This window comes from Tachypleus tridentatus, chromosome 9 (assembly GCF_004210375.1).
Source record: "Tachypleus tridentatus isolate NWPU-2018 chromosome 9, ASM421037v1, whole genome shotgun sequence".
Taxonomy (NCBI): domain Eukaryota; kingdom Metazoa; phylum Arthropoda; class Merostomata; order Xiphosura; family Limulidae; genus Tachypleus; species Tachypleus tridentatus.
Window position 1 is genome coordinate 38,612,818 of NC_134833.1, and position 16,133 is coordinate 38,628,950.

Sequence of the window (16,133 nt, forward strand, 5' to 3'; positions counted from 1 at the left end):
TAACGATACATCTCAATCTTAAACATTGCACCTTCCGATACGCAGCCCGGCACGCTAGACATTAAAGCTTGCCTAATTCAACATTGGTTTGAGAAAAGGGAGACGAATGATGATAGGTATAGCCGGGACAAGACAATTTATATGGTATGACTGCTGAAAGTTTAGGGGTAGGAGTAAATATCTTACTGGTGAAAAAGCTGAAGAGGACAGAGTTGTGCAAAATGCTTATAAATGAATATTAAGATATTAAGTATTGATGAAATAGGAACTGTGGAATATATGTATATATTTTATTTTGAAAACGTAGTACTTATGTTGCAAATATGTGTATTAACAAAGCCAGAAAATATTAAAAAAGACGCCATCTGTGTTTTCATCAGTCAATTTAACTGGCAGTCCGCCAGCTAGTTAATTTAACTGTCCAGCTGTTATTCATTCATCTGTTTGGTCTTTCGTTCTTACGAATGTTTGTTCAGGTCAATGACGAATCAAGAAACTTGGCCGTTTATTCCAAAAACCGGTTACTTGTTTGTCTCTCTGAATACCATATAGCACAGTTATTCTCTACATAACATACAATCTCTCAACGAAGTACAACACACAGATAAAATGAGCCCCTTTAGGAAGTTACAAACATACAAGTATATACGTTTGCATAGATATAAGCTACAAAATGTATGAAAAAAAATTTTAAAGCTTAATTTTATTATGCTTGGAAAGGTGGTGATGTTCTCTTGATACTTTTCACACCTTAGTATCAGGTGTTCGATAATAAATTCTTACTTAATTATGACAAAAACCTAAACTTTAAGCACAAGAGAAAAAGCGGGAAAATTTAAATTGGTTTCTGATATTGTTGCTAAAAACAAATATATCAAACCCATGACAATATTATCACGTTATGAATAGAGCGTTTCCACTGCGCAACAACCGTTTCTGTTGTTATTATATGACCTAGTAAAAATATTCCATTTGTTGAATTCTAAGCTGTTTCTTGTCTACTCTGTCCTTCACTATTTTAAAATTTGAATTGGTGGCCGGATGATTATTGCGCTTGACTCACAATCTGAGGTTACGAGATCGAATTCCCGTCCCACCCAACATACTCGTTCTTTCAGCCGTAAGAACATTATAATGTGCAATCAATCCCACTATTCGTTAGTAAAAAAAGTAGCCCAAGAGTTGGCAGTGGGTGATGAGGACTAGCTGCCTTCCCTCACGTATTTCAATGCTAAATTAGGGATGACTAGCGCAGATAGCCTTCACGTAGTTTTGTGTGAAATTAAACAAACAAAAACAACAAACGTTAACTTCCTCACCCAGTAGTGACCCAATCTGTCCATTTATTTTCTAATAAAAACAACTTAATATTTTTTATATGTTGAAATTAGTTTATAACTGTACAAATAACATGTGAAGTAACATGTATGTGAAAATTAATTTCCTCGTTCTATGTTAGTTTCAGCAAGCAAGACACAGTATGTAAATACCAAGTTTTGAATTAGCGATTGTGGTTATACGAATCGAATCGCTTTTTTAAACACATTCTTCTAAACTATCTTTTCACTCAATAGTTTGTAAACCCACGATTTTTATACGTTACAAGGTTCTGAATAGCACACAAGTCTCACAAAAAAATGTAGAATCAATGTTGTAAGTAACCTCATTATTTAACAGAATAGTGATTTCACTGAATTTCGACCAGTTATTTGTAATAAGTTTTGTAATAAAAAAATCATGAAATTGCTCAATGAATGAACACCAAGAGTAATAAAGAGTACATAAAAAAAGTCAGTATCTTTAAGGTTAAGGCTACCTAATCAATATAACACAATTTGTTTTTAGGGTTAAGGCCACTTAATCAGTATAATACTCAATTTGTTTTCTACGGTTTAGGCTACTTAATCACTATGGAATTGAATTTGCTTTCTACATGGACATATGGACTTACAGTAAAAAATTTGTGTGGCAAGCAAGACAAAGACAATTTCCAGTAAACATGGGATACCTGTGTTACAGTGAGTATCATCTGGCTAGGGGAAGGGGAAAAGGAGCCTATTCTTTGCTCTCTTCATCTCATCGCCTTCTGTGTCTCCCGGCAAAACTTCCTCTAAACACGTTGTATTCAGCCTAAGCTGGACGATTGAGAAATTGAATAACAGCTTTGGAGCAAACAAGTCCCTATTACCATATGAGTGAAAGCGCCCTGCTTGTCCAGATTGTATCGTGTTTAGCCAGCCAGTCGTGATATTGAATAAAGCAAGCTTTAAGCCAAGCGGGTCCCACTCTCTTAGATGATCTGTTAGGGTTCTAAGCTGGATAAATTTCGATTGTATGAGCCCACCTGGCACGTGCTACGCTGTAGTTCAAAAGGTATGGCACGCGCCACACTCCACCTGGATGGTATCCCATCCATCAATAAATACAGCAGTTAAAACATTCAATACTCTGTTGTTGTTGGTTTTTTTTCAAAAGCAATATGGAGATTCTGAGAGAGGTGAGTAATATGAGTAGATCGGTAAAAAAATTCTATTTCATTAGATTTATCAATAATAAAAGTAGTATGACATGAAATCTATGTTACTGGAATAACAGATAAAAAATAATTATTTTAACCAATTTTGAGAACGTTTTTTAAGAACATTTTTTTATATTCAGAGTCCAAACATTTAATTTTACTTTTGGCTAGTACTAAAAATGAGTTTTTAACGAGTTTCTTTCTTCATAAATTATTGGCGTTCCTTGTTTGTTATATCAAAAAAATATTGTATGGACACTACCCAATACGTGCCTATAAAGTTCAACCTATCTTTTATTATCAGCTGACAAGAAACAATAACAAAAATGTAAAGCAATTGATATACGTAAGATCTTCTGTTTTTGAGTATTCTGGTCCAACTTTCACAATGTGAAGACTAGTTTTTCGTGTGATTGTCCTAATACATGGTATGAGCTGTTATCAGTTAACTTATAACGTGAACCAACAGAATATATTTCGTTGATGTAAGTACAGGGTACTTTACAAACAGGTTCCACATTTCCACTTCCACACAACTTATCGTTACCTGCAAGGTAAAGAGTAAAATATACTGCAGTATATTCCTTCAAAAATTATTGCTTATGCTATATTTATTATAAGTTGAATCCATCCTTTTATCTTTAATTCGCCTTTTTAACATAACAAGTTGCTGGTACCAAAAACAACGTGATTTAAGGTCTAGTCAACCAAAGAAGGCAAGAACATTAATTTAATTTAAAATATATTTTTTATCGAAGACAGTGAAATGTAATCTTAATAGCGGAGTTCTTTATTAACACCATTCCTATTCATGACCTTAAAACCACCCATTTTTCTCAACTTACCCCCATTCCACCCCACTGACAACAAAATCTATTTGGGACACAAGGCTGAGCCCACAATGTTGTGAACCTTCAGATGGCAGAGGTGATAACTTTGTTTCTATAACGACGACTTTCCCACGACTATATGGGCTTTACCGTGAAGGTAGAGTAACGTCACAACTGTCAACACTTAAACCACGCCCTCAACATATGGTTCTCATTACGTCCTGAAGAACAAGAGACAAAGGTGAAGGGAAGCGGACAACAGTGACTGTGTGTTGGTTATAGGACACATTCTGGTATTAATTATAATATGTTTCCTTCTGAAAGATGTACGATATTGGGTCGAAAAAAAAAGGCATGAAAAAACGTGTAGTTTATTAAATCATCTTTATGTTCCACCAAGGATTAAACCAAGGTAATGCAACTTTCAATGCAATCAAACAATTACTGTTATTTAAAGTTTTATATTCCCAAACACGTGTTCTAAAATTGGGGTAGAAACGAAAACAAAGCAGTAAACATTTGAAGAGGATAGAACTACAGATGTACTTGAAAATACTAAACTTTGTGTTCTTTCTTCTTTTGCAATAGTGCTAAGGAAGAAGTGGCTGTGACACACAGTAAACTCTATTTTCACACCTATGAAAAAGAGTTTTCTTTCTGCTTCCTTTCTGATTGGTTAATATCAACTTCAGACCAGAGCGTGCCACCTATTTTAATTTGATCAAACTTTAAAAACTCAATCCGCTGATGACTGTAGCTAATTAAATACACTTTCTTGTAAATTTTATAATGTTTTATCGCTGCCAACGATATCCGCAACTATAAACCGTTTCATTTGACATTCGCGCATTTTAATTTATCATAGAATAATATTTCTTGGTATATATATATATCTATATCGAAATCAACTGAAACTGTTTTTAAACATAAAAAGAATAAAAACGTGTAAAGACGAAAAAAAAAAAAGACTTGCATCTTAAGAGAAGGGTTATAGCCTGCCACAAGATAGCCCAGCTCTCACAATAAATATAAGATGAGCGTGGAACGTTCGCGTTTAACAATATATCAGTAGATACTAACCTATTTTCAATATGCATGGTATAGTCACAACAAGTGGCTGACTCATTCTCCACATATAACTGCTTTCAGTGTATACAATACAGACGTGGTATAGTGTTTACTGTTTTGTGCTGTTTGAAGTTAAGCACAGAGCTACAAAATGGGCTACCTGTGCTCTCTCACCATGGGTATCGAAATCTGGTTTCCTACTTGGTAAGTCTTTTCTGCCACTGGATGCCCAGACGTAGTAAAAATGTTAATAACTTATGAGTGAGAATGAGGTAGAATGTTATAATATGTCAACCGCGTTACGTCTGCCAAATTCAATGCCGACGAGACTTTTCGCTAAATACTTAGGCTCGTCAAGCGGATGGGACACCTCAGACACAATGAGAGCCTGGGCGTATTTATATCATCAGTTTTTATGAACAACGGCTGTATGGTGTGAACCAACTTACGTAGGTAAACTTTAAATATTATCGATTTTATTTATATTATTAAGAAATCAGATATCTAGGGTAAGGGCCAATAACACAATATTATATATTAATTTTAATTCTAAAACCGATTAGTTAGTTATTATTTTAAAGCCAAACTATGTCTTATTAAAGATTGTTTGGGTTTTTTTAATTCCACGCAAAACTACACGAGGGATAGACGTCCCTAATTTAGTAGTATAAGACTAGAGAGAAGGCAGCTAGTCATCACCACCAACTTTGGGCTACTCTTTTCCAACGAATAATGGATTAATCCCAACATTATAACGTCATCACGGCTGAAAGGACGAGCATGCTTGGTGTGATGTTATGACACAATCCAAGTTAAAAATGCTTCTGTGTCCTCGAAAATGAACATCTGAGATGAATATATAACGTCATCACGGTTGAAAGGACGAGCATGTTTGGTGTGATGAGGATTCTGACCAGCGACCCTCAGATTACGAGTCAAACGCCCTAACACCTGACCATGCCGGGTCAGCATATTAAGGAAAACGAGCATAGGTTTAAGAAAAACTTACATATACTTCGAGTAAGGCTGGACTGAACGAGTACAGGCTTAAGAGAAACTTACATATACTACTAGTAAAGCCGGATTAAACGTGTACAGGCTTAAGAGAAACTTACATATACTACAAGTAAAGCCGGACTAAACAAGTATAGGCTTAAACTACAAAACATTTATAAAGCCTAAAACCATCCGAAGTCGGTTACGTTCATATTCCATAATACTTATGTGTTTGTGTTTGCTTTGTGTTATTTTCTTATAGCAAAGCCACATCGGGCTATCTGCTGAGTCCACCGAGGGGAATCAAACCCCTGATTTTAGCATTGTAAATCCGTAGACTTACCGCTGTACCAGATAGGGACTACATATATGCAAACAGCCTGATTATTGTAACCGAATAATATAACATTGGTTTACTATATTGCCTATAACTAACTACAGAAATAAACTTACAACACATATAAACACTCAAACAAGTCCGCCGTTAAGACACACTGCAAGTTAAAAATGCTTTCGTGTCCTCGAAAATCAACATCTGGCATGGATATATTCGTTTACATATAATTTATGAACATCAATCCATGTACACATAAAACATAGATATGTGGTATCTCTATGAAATTACTCCAAAGAGATAGAAATCAACCCATTAACCTGTTGTAAGATGTTTGATACGTTCATCGTGTAAAATAATCATCAGAAAATTCGTAAAAATTCTCGAACTTCTAAAGAAAGAATCGGTTTTTGACAAAAGATAACCTTGGAAGATTAAAAATAGAAAGTTTTGCGTCTATTAACCGCATTTACACAAACAAAGTATAATAGCTGTACATAAGTACCCACGTCAATTATTCGGTATAGATGGTATTACTTAATTCATGGAAACCTAATTTGAATTGTAAAATATTCCCGTAGTTATAATAACTTGAACTGCATCTCTAATAGTAATGTGTTTGTTTATAATTAAGCACAAACTATATAATGGGATATCTGTACTCTACCCACCACGGGTTTCGAAACCCACATTCTAACGTTGTAAGTCCACAGACATACTACTGTGCCACTGAGAGGCGCTGATGTTCATTGGCTGAACTTTCATTAAATTTGGTAAAGTCTATTACGATGCTACAAGCCTTTGGACAGATAATCTTTGTTTAAACTACACAATTTTTTTTACATATATATATATTTTTTTTTCTATCAGTAGTGAGCAAAAGACACTAAGGTCAGAGTACACCGCACCTCCAGGCCTGAAGCAGTGCACGTAACAGGATATCCTGTGTACCACTAGAGGGGCTGCTGAGAGCTGATTGTTCGTTGTCGATAAGCTTATGCCACATTTCTTCATAACAAGTTCTCCTCCAATCTCTGATGTTATGAATAAGAAAATTGTGTTAACTTATCTCGACTCGCAAGGTGCACACATCCTATAGATATGTTTGCGCAATTTCATTTGTTTTGTCTGTAGATAAAACTATAATCGTCCATTCCAACTAGTAAGTTCGCATAAGAAGAGCATACAGTGTTCTCGTCTACACAGAAATTATACTTTCACAGTAGTCACTTCTTATGCTTCATTCTTAACCCAAAAAAGTTTTCAACAGTTCTCGTCGACAATGTATTAGTTTATCAGGCTGTGAGAATTGCAAATACACACACAATATTAACGCAAGTACGTTGAGTAAGACCTGATTACTCTTTAATACTCTGATTCTAAACTACAGTATCAACAAGTCGAAATGAACTCACAGACACTACAATAACCATAACTGGTATTAATCCAATCAACGAAATCTGAAATATTTCAAAATTATTCTTGATGTTCGCTAGTACTGTTTGCATCAATTTTTTTACAGAAAATTTAAGGAGGTTTTATACCTTCTACATTTATATCTTTCGAACTTTATATATTTTTAGTTAATTAGGTGACGTTGCGCAAAACTACTTTGGAAAGGTCGACTGTTAGCGTAAGATTGATGGATTAGGTATTGAATATTATAAGTCAGAGGCTATCAGTATGTATCTGGCATTCATCATATAATTTTCTCGTGTTGTTTGATAGGAAAAGTTCATTCATGGTAGACGTATGAAGAAGTCAAAGACAAGTCTAAAATAATTTCATAGAAAAAAGCAAATGTCACATTAAATAGGAACTTATAAAAATAAAAGATAAAGAAACTTATCTGAAAGTTTGAAAACAAACAGAATGGATTAATCATGCAATCTCGCTAAAAGTGCATTCGTTAGTGTCAGACTACAGAAGTTTTTCCACTGTGCTCAGCTTTATACTAATTTGTTCGACGTATGATTTACTGTATTAATGAGAAGTCCAAGGATGTGCAAACACAGTTCTTTAACACTTGTAGTTGAGGTATATGGTTGAATACATCTACCTCGAGAATACGTCTATATTTTTGGTACATAAATGATGAAGTGCATCTTTGGTTGTACTAAAAGGGGATATTCTAAAAGATGATTTTAAAACTAATTTCATATGTCGAATAAAAAGGTAAAGTAAAAGCTAAGACAATTGTGTCTACACAAGTAACTGGATTTGATAACAGTATTATAGATTGTACTTTATAGTTCGAACTTTATATTATAGTTTTCTTGTTGAAAAAATGTCAAAAGTTGAGGGTAAAATAATAAATCAAAAACAGTAAAAACAAAATACTCTGTATTTCTAAATTTAAAGTTTCGCTGCATTTTGTAATTCCAAGTACACAGTTTCAGTGTATTTTGTAATTCCAAGTACACAGTTTCAGTGTATTTTGTAATTCCAAACAGAAGTATATTGTTTCGGCGAAAGGAAACTGTGCTTCATTAAGTGTTTTAAAAATGATAAATTAATTTTATCGCATTACACATTGAATGGTCAAAGGATTTAAAGCACATCACCCATTAATTTCTATTTGTTTCACTATCTGTGTTGTGGCCACGGAAGAAATCGAACTCCGAATGTTAGAACTAAGAACCTTCAGTCACTCAAAACTTATCAATGGCCTACCAAGAAACATCACTCATTATAAACAGTTAGACCTTTCACTGTTGTTACTTTTATAACCGTCACAACTTATTCTACCAAGAAACATCATTCATTATAAACAGTTAGACCTTTCACTGTTGTTACTTTTATAACCGTCACAACTTATTCTACCAAGAAACATCGTTCATTATAAACAGTTAGATATTTCTCTGTTGTTGTGTTTTATAATTATCACAAGTTCCTTATTCTGTAATTAAATTCTGCGAATTTAAACTTCATAAAAATTATTTTGGTTTTAACAACGGATTTTTCCAAATGTCAGTTAGGAAGATTTCAAAAATAATGTTGTTGTTTTTTCCATCACTACTAAGATTTTTTTTTTTTTTACAAAACTGAAAGAAAATAGAACTCTTACTTAGATCAAATTATTATTTCGTTCACCACAATGAACATTTTTTATTATTTTGTTCTGGTTGTAAATCGATCGACAAGACTCACGTCGCGATTGGTCTAGATAAATATATAGCCAGTGATTGTAAACATTTTAAGCACAACAAAATGTGACCCTATTTCAATTAACATGATTCACTTATGTAAAAATGCATATGATGTTTTGTGAAAAACCTATACGGGATGGAAAAAAAAAACTGTCATTTTCAATTTTAGTGTACAGGAATTACTGTAAAGAGTGTAAAATTTTCAAGATAATAAAAAACTATCCTAAGCCGGTGTAATTTGTACATTGAACTACAGAGAGATTGTGTGTGTTTTCTTATAGCAAAGCCACATCGGGTTATCTCTTGAGCCCAGCGAGGGGAATCAAACCCCTGATTTTAACGTTATAAATTCATAGACTTACCGCTGTACTAGCGGGGGGCCAGAGAGATTATTCTGAGTCTTAATTATTTTTATGAACGTGGTGTTAGTTCAAAGGTCAATTGAATGTAATGTATCAAACAAATTTTAATTCAATAATCATGAATGTCATAATATATAGTAACTGGTATTAAAAATTAAAGCTACAGCGTCTTGCACATGCTAACTTTACGACTATAAATTCCAATGTTATATATTTTTGCCAAACATTTTTCATCGCAAAACTACGTATTGGTTCTGGAAAGAGAACGAGGGTTTGATTAATATGAAAATAAATTCAGTGAATATACTACTGATTATATACAAGAAAAACTGTACACAGATTCCGAGCACACGTGACACAACTTGAGCTCAACTCTCTCTAGTCACTTCTGTGTGAGTTAAACGTTTATGAACGGCTTTATGGGGTAACAACGTTCAGGGCAAAGTGCAATTACAGGTATATGCATACATGTTACTTACATGAACGTATAAGTGCACACCGCACAAACTAAAGTTCAATAAGATTTTAATTTTTTTAATTGAAATATATATATATATATCCCTATAGCAACAGCTGTATATATCAATCGTTTATAATGGACAGTACGAAGAGGAGGCCATTGAACATTTTTCATATGTAGGTGTTTGCCACAAACAAAAATTAAATAATTTTAAAAGCTCTATATGTTGCTGGCACCCTTATAAATGAACTAATTAGGAAATCAAAATTGTTATTTTTGTCACCCTTTGGTGGAAATGAAAGATATATTACACTGGAAATAGTCCTTTCAGTAAAATACGTATTTGATAATTGTATTTGCTAAGTGCAAATAAATATATGATATTGAGTTAAATATCATATGTTATTAAACCTTCAGCATCTTATTATTTTTTGTTGTTACAGGTAAAACACGAAAAAAACAAACTATTTGATTAATTATATTTATGCTTGTAAAGTTTAAAATACATCGTTAACACGTTGCTTTAAAATGTTCTTTCTCATCCAATCCTAAATCTACACATCATTTGCAGCAATTTTATTAGTAGACAAAAGCGCAAAAGTTTGAAAACAAGGTTACCAGATTTTTTTCATCTATGCCCGATAGAATAATTGATTTCGATATATTGACAGAAGGTCCGCTGTTTTCAGATGTGGTGTACCGACAAGAGTATAGAGCGCTTGATGTCCTAATTCGTGAACACGTATGAAAAACAATGACTCAAAGGCTGATATGTTATTTATTTAGAGAACGAAATAATATTTTTTCCAATGGGAAAAAGTTTATTACCCCTTGCCTCTCCAGTGACTCAACGATAAGTCTACAGGTTCAATACGTGATAATTCGAGTTTCGATACCCGTGTTGAGCAGAGTACAGGTGGTCCTTAGTGTAGCTTCGTATTTAATGGGAATCAATTAAATTATTGGCCCTATTGAACACAGACATTTGTAAAGTCGAGTAAATTGGAAGAAGAATTTTAATTTGAAGCATATTTCAAACGGGTAGCTTACGTAGTTATATAATAATTTTAAAATACACAATAATGCAACTATAATACGTGTGGTGGAACTATTGTATTCGCAAGTTTATTGGTACTCGATGGAACTCATTGCTTCATCAACGAATAACCTTTATTTTATCTGTCTATAACTACACTAATCTTATACTACTGAGATGTACACTTATGGTCGAATGAGATATCACATATTAATTAACATAAGATATATCAAAAACTAAACTAACGATAACACTTTCTATGAAAACTGGAACTGGAATTTAATAGCTAAGATCAATCATATGTCTGATTGAATTTAGCACTAAAATTTCGATTTTTTAAATAGGAAACTGATAAAAATAGAAGTTTTTAAATACGTACATGCAAGCTTACTTAAACATATATTCAGTAGCTAAAGCTGTCAGATTTGAATGGTGTACTGTCACCTATTTGACGAGCGGCCACAACAACGGCAACCATGTGTACTTTCCCTTCTTGCTACAGTGAGAAGGAAACATCAGGCCATAATAGCTACGTGTTAGGACAGAACATTTTTATTTAGTCAGTGGTGTATTTATAGCCTTTGTTAATAAACACGTGCTACATTCAGTAACACGTAAGAAATCTAATCCTGTCACGAAACGTTTTTACAATTTGTTGTCATTTACAGATATTGCAAATGAAGCTAACTGGTTAGTCATGCATTTTATATGTCTGAAATATGTAGTTATATATGATTATATCCACATGTAAAATTAACTACTATAATCTAGTGGTAGACTGTATGACAAGAACTATCATTACATACAAATATGAAGAAATACTGGGAAAGAATAAAATACAAAGTCGAGATAAGTATGTATGTAAATATTCAACTGTTGGCTTTTCTTTTCAACATTTAGTTTCATACAAAGACTTATAATTTACATATAATGATAATGTAGTTTGAACAATTTGTTACCGAAAGAAAAAAATGTTTTAAGAATTTTTTTTTGATTCGTGAAAAAAAGAGAAACATAATATGTATGAGCGTCCAATGGTAATCTACGTGCAGTATGATATCGCACACTGGTATGTCTCAAAATAGAATGGATCAATAGTATTTTTATCATTATATCACACTTAATATTCTAGATTAAACCTTTCACTTTTAGTTTATTTTATTTTTAATTCCTCGCAAAGCTGCGCGAGGGCTATTTGGACTAGCCATCCCTAATTTACAAGTGATAGACTAGAGAGAAGGAAATTAATCAACATTACCCACCGCCAACTCTTGAACTACTCTTTTACCAACGAATAGTGAGATTGATTGTCACTTCATAACGGTTCCATAGCTGAAAGTTAACGAGGATTCTAACCTGCGGTCCTCTCGTTACGAATCAAACGCCTTAACTACAAGGCCATGACAAGACTTCCTCAGTTTGGAAATCAAACATTGAATACTAAACTCACTAGAGAAGGGTGAACATTGCATTGTGCTCAACTGATCATTACGATGCTAAAATTGTAGTCGAATAAATGTCGTATTAAAAATGATAATAATTATCAAGCTCTTTTTGTCTTGGAATGATATTGTGCTGGTAAAAGCAAAATTAAATCAATCAATTTTAGCTTCACTGTTATTTACATACATCGTTCATTAAGTTGATTGATTATTATGATTTTATTATCTCTATTAGTCAATAAATTAGTTGTTACTATCACAAATACTTACTGAAATCATAACAAAAGTAATTAATTATAATCAATTAAGAATTATACTATAAATTAAGGTGATAAATTCTAAACTCCACTATACCTACCTACATAATCATCGCAGGCTTAAAATACGTGGGCCCCTATATAAAGACACTTTCTGCACAGTTTATATTCAGCAATGCTATGCTTACCATGCATTAAAATTACTGTAATATTTGACCGCGATGTTACTAAAACATATCGCTTCTCTTACCCCATTCCTCTGGAGAACTAGATTTTACGAATTATATACTCGCTCGACTCAAGCGATCAACTCAGTAACAGCCTGTGAAATCAAACTCCAGCACTACAATGGTATTGGGGGCGCTCAAAGCAGCTTTAGAATTTTCACGCGCGTTACATGTATCTTAGGCTTGTTTTTACGTGCTTTCAAGATAATCCAACTGTTATAAGTGATTATGAGGGATTGGAATCGACTAGAAAAAACAAACAAACAACTTCTTCTTCGTAAAAATTAAAATATGACTACAAAACTAATGGCGTGTGTTAGATCTAAGGGTGACGTAAACCGCGGGTTAAGTGCATGTATGCACTTTAAAATACCAGATTTCTAGTCATTTTAACACGTGCTACTGTGTTATAAACAGATTTTTGTGAAAAGTTATAACTACACATTGTTATTTACATACATCGTTCATCTAGTTAAGTTATTGATTATTATGACTTCATCTGTATTTGTCAATAAATTAGCTGTTACCATTTTCACTCAGTGTAGATTTTGTTTTTTCTTGATAAGTTTACCATACTTAAATATATATATATACTTACAAACAATAATTGTTAAATTACATTAGGACAGGTTGGTGAAATGTTGAAAATATATATATATAATTTATCTTGTATTCCTTTGCTGTTGATATATTTGTTTACTTATTGTTTAACGGCGCCTTTTCTTTTTAACATAGTTATAATTATGAAAATCGTTTTTGGTGAAAACGAGTGAAGACGGAGAAAAACATCTTTATGATTTTCCTGTAAATATAACATAAGAAGATACAAATAATAATAATAATTCCTACCGTTTCGACGAGGGTTTGCCTGTTTTCTTCGTGTGCACCTGGGACCTTGATCTGCCATGGTTTCATGCTTACGATAATATTAACATTTCACGTAGTGTGCGTTTTTGTTGACAGCAGTTCAGAATGATCAGACTGACAAGTTGTAAGTTGATAGTAATCTTGAGTCTCTTTTGATGATTCGTTACAGAAGAAGAAGTTCTCTCATAGGTATCTCTACCACCTTTTTCTATACAAGGTGAACCTGAGGGTTGATGCGCCGTCGATGCCCCACACCCATAAGACTACGGTGACAGGCAAGTAATCTAATCAATGATTCGCTGCATGGGAGCGTTTTCTATTGGATAAAGAGAGTAGCTTATGATTGGTCAATGACTTCCCACCTATCAGGTTGCTCCGCCTAACTGAGTTAAATAAATGTCAATCACTCTATGGTTTTATGCAAGAATACTATTAACAAAAAAATTATAAACACGTAGTTAATATACATTTTTTGCTATCTGAGGTTTATCACTTACAAAAATTAACTCATATAAAGAATTCTCTCGCACTATTATGTTATACCTGAGCCGCGGATGAATATTCATCTGTGTTTTGCTGCGTCTGATATAAGCGTAGGCCTATATGGGGCTAGGTACGTTTTATTACTTAAATATTTTAAATTACTAAATTTTCTTTCGTTAAAGTATAGAAATACAGCACTACAAGTGAAGTGATACCATAAATAATTTTATTTAACACAAAAATATTACGTTGGCAGATATGACAAGTTATCCTTGAAAATTACGTTATTTTTATCTTATTCAGTTATTAGGTACAGTTAAGTCTAACCAAATATTTTTTGCTATTTATTGTTAACCCTAAACATACCATATTACTATTTATTATCAGTCTTATAATTATGGGCTATATACTGTGTAATAGTAATCACTCTTTAAGTATTAGAACGTACGCATTTATAAAATGTATTATTTAATTCACGCAGTGACTTGTATTGAAAGTACTGCACAGCACAAAACAAGAATTAAAGTATTGTTATTTGCGCTATTCACTAGGCTTAAGTTTAGCACCACTGAGGTAGTTGGACAGAGCGCCATCTAGGCTTGCGGTCGTTCATTTTCGCATGGTATGGAAACAAGACTTAGGGAAAACTGTTTGGTGTAATTTAAATCTGATAGTTAATAATATTTTGGTCAAGTTTTATGCATCTATAACGAATGCTGAGACGCAGTGTTGAACTTTAAATATGTGTATTTTTTGAGAAATCAGTGTGAAATTACAGTGTATAATCTAGCATAATGTTTCGGTTGCAAGTCTTTGTCATTTTTACATAGTTTTGTTTACGTTACCGGGAGGTATTAGGCTTAACTTTACTAGTATTACTATACTGTCAGTATTCGTTTTGACAATGTGGGCCTGTTGTTGTGTCTTAACAATGATAATATGATTAATAATTTATATCTATACTGCCATCGTTTTGTTTAAATACCAAATTATATGATTTATCAATGAAGTACTAACAGTGTAAGTAATAGCAGAAAAATAGATTTAGCTTTTAAAGTTTTAGGGATGTAATATTATTGTTAGTGCTACTTAATTGGTATCCCTATTTACCAGCGTTAATGTGGTTTTAGGTTCAGTTTAAAAAATTAAAGTTATCTCAGTTTGTTCTATAAATCATAATACTTATCAGTGTTATACCACAACAATCGCATCAGTGATAGTTAATTTATTAAGCTGGAATACTGCCATCAAGGTGCCTTATTGTGTGGCTAAAACAACCTGCTGCAGGATACCTTGTGTTATTAACAGGAGTGATTTCTGTATCTCTGATTGAGGTAATCCAAACTTATATTTTCAAGACAGCTGGTATAGATATTAATATTTTAATTAAAATGAAGGAGAAAACAATCTCTCTACCTCTTTAGGTCATATTCAAGTTAATTGTTATCTCCAATTTTTATTGAACTTCTCCTTTTTTTAATATATTTTTTTATTGTTTACACCAAAAGTACAGAGACTTTGTTTTTTATCAAACATTCTTACATTTTATGGATTTTGTTTTAAAAATTTGGTACACTGATAGATCATTTCAATCTAGAGTTAGGAGTTGTCGTAAATATAATCCACAAATACAAAGTTCTTCAACCAAAACCACTGAAATGTATTGAAACTTTTTGCATGCTTATATAAAAACTCTCATGAGCTATCAGTCTAACATTTTTACTACAGCTTCACCTTTGAGTAAAAGTGGACTGATTTTTTTTTATCATTTGAATGAAAGACTACAATGTAAAATGATGTGCAGATATGTAAGTAATTAGATTATCAGTTTTAGCTCAAGTTTTCAAAAGAATCATATAGGTGCACAGTTATTATTGATTACTGATTCTCAACTTTTCAGTAGAAATTTCATAAATTTTATGATAATATGCTAATTAAAGAGCATTTAATATCGTATGATATTAGTTTAAGCAATTAACATAAACAGTGATTTTTGTTATGGCTGTACTTACTGTATGTGTGAAATAACAAGAAACTGTTAAATTCCATGGTGTTACTGTTAGCACAAACAGTTTCAAAGTTAGTGTCCAAACTAGTTGCTACA

The 16,133-nt window shown here is 32.8% G+C and overlaps 2 protein-coding genes across 27 annotated transcripts in view; one reads left to right on the forward strand and one right to left on the reverse strand.

Moving 5' to 3' along the window:
* Positions 1-13,827, reverse strand: part of LOC143225089 (zinc finger E-box-binding homeobox 2-like) — a 258,604-nt gene extending 244,777 nt beyond the window's left edge. For 7 of the 17 annotated variants that reach the window (XM_076453851.1, XM_076453839.1, XM_076453849.1 and 4 more), the window contains exon 1: positions 13,529-13,826. In XM_076453851.1, coding sequence (XP_076309966.1) covers positions 13,529-13,586 — 58 coding nt within the window. In that variant the 5' untranslated portion in view covers positions 13,587-13,826. Of the gene's footprint in view, positions 1-12,553; positions 12,807-13,528 lie in introns of those variants that run through there. The other 10 variants (XM_076453857.1, XM_076453858.1, XM_076453843.1 and 7 more) reach the window with 5 other exon arrangements.
* A 199-nt stretch (positions 13,828-14,026) lies between these two features.
* LOC143225091 (uncharacterized) overlaps positions 14,027-16,133 on the forward strand; it is an 83,406-nt gene continuing 81,299 nt past the window's right edge. For 5 of the 10 annotated variants that reach the window (XM_076453864.1, XM_076453865.1, XM_076453863.1 and 2 more), the window contains exon 1: positions 14,027-14,159. In XM_076453864.1, coding sequence (XP_076309979.1) covers positions 14,101-14,159 — 59 coding nt within the window. In that variant the 5' untranslated portion in view covers positions 14,027-14,100. The other 5 variants (XM_076453870.1, XM_076453874.1, XM_076453866.1 and 2 more) reach the window with 4 other exon arrangements.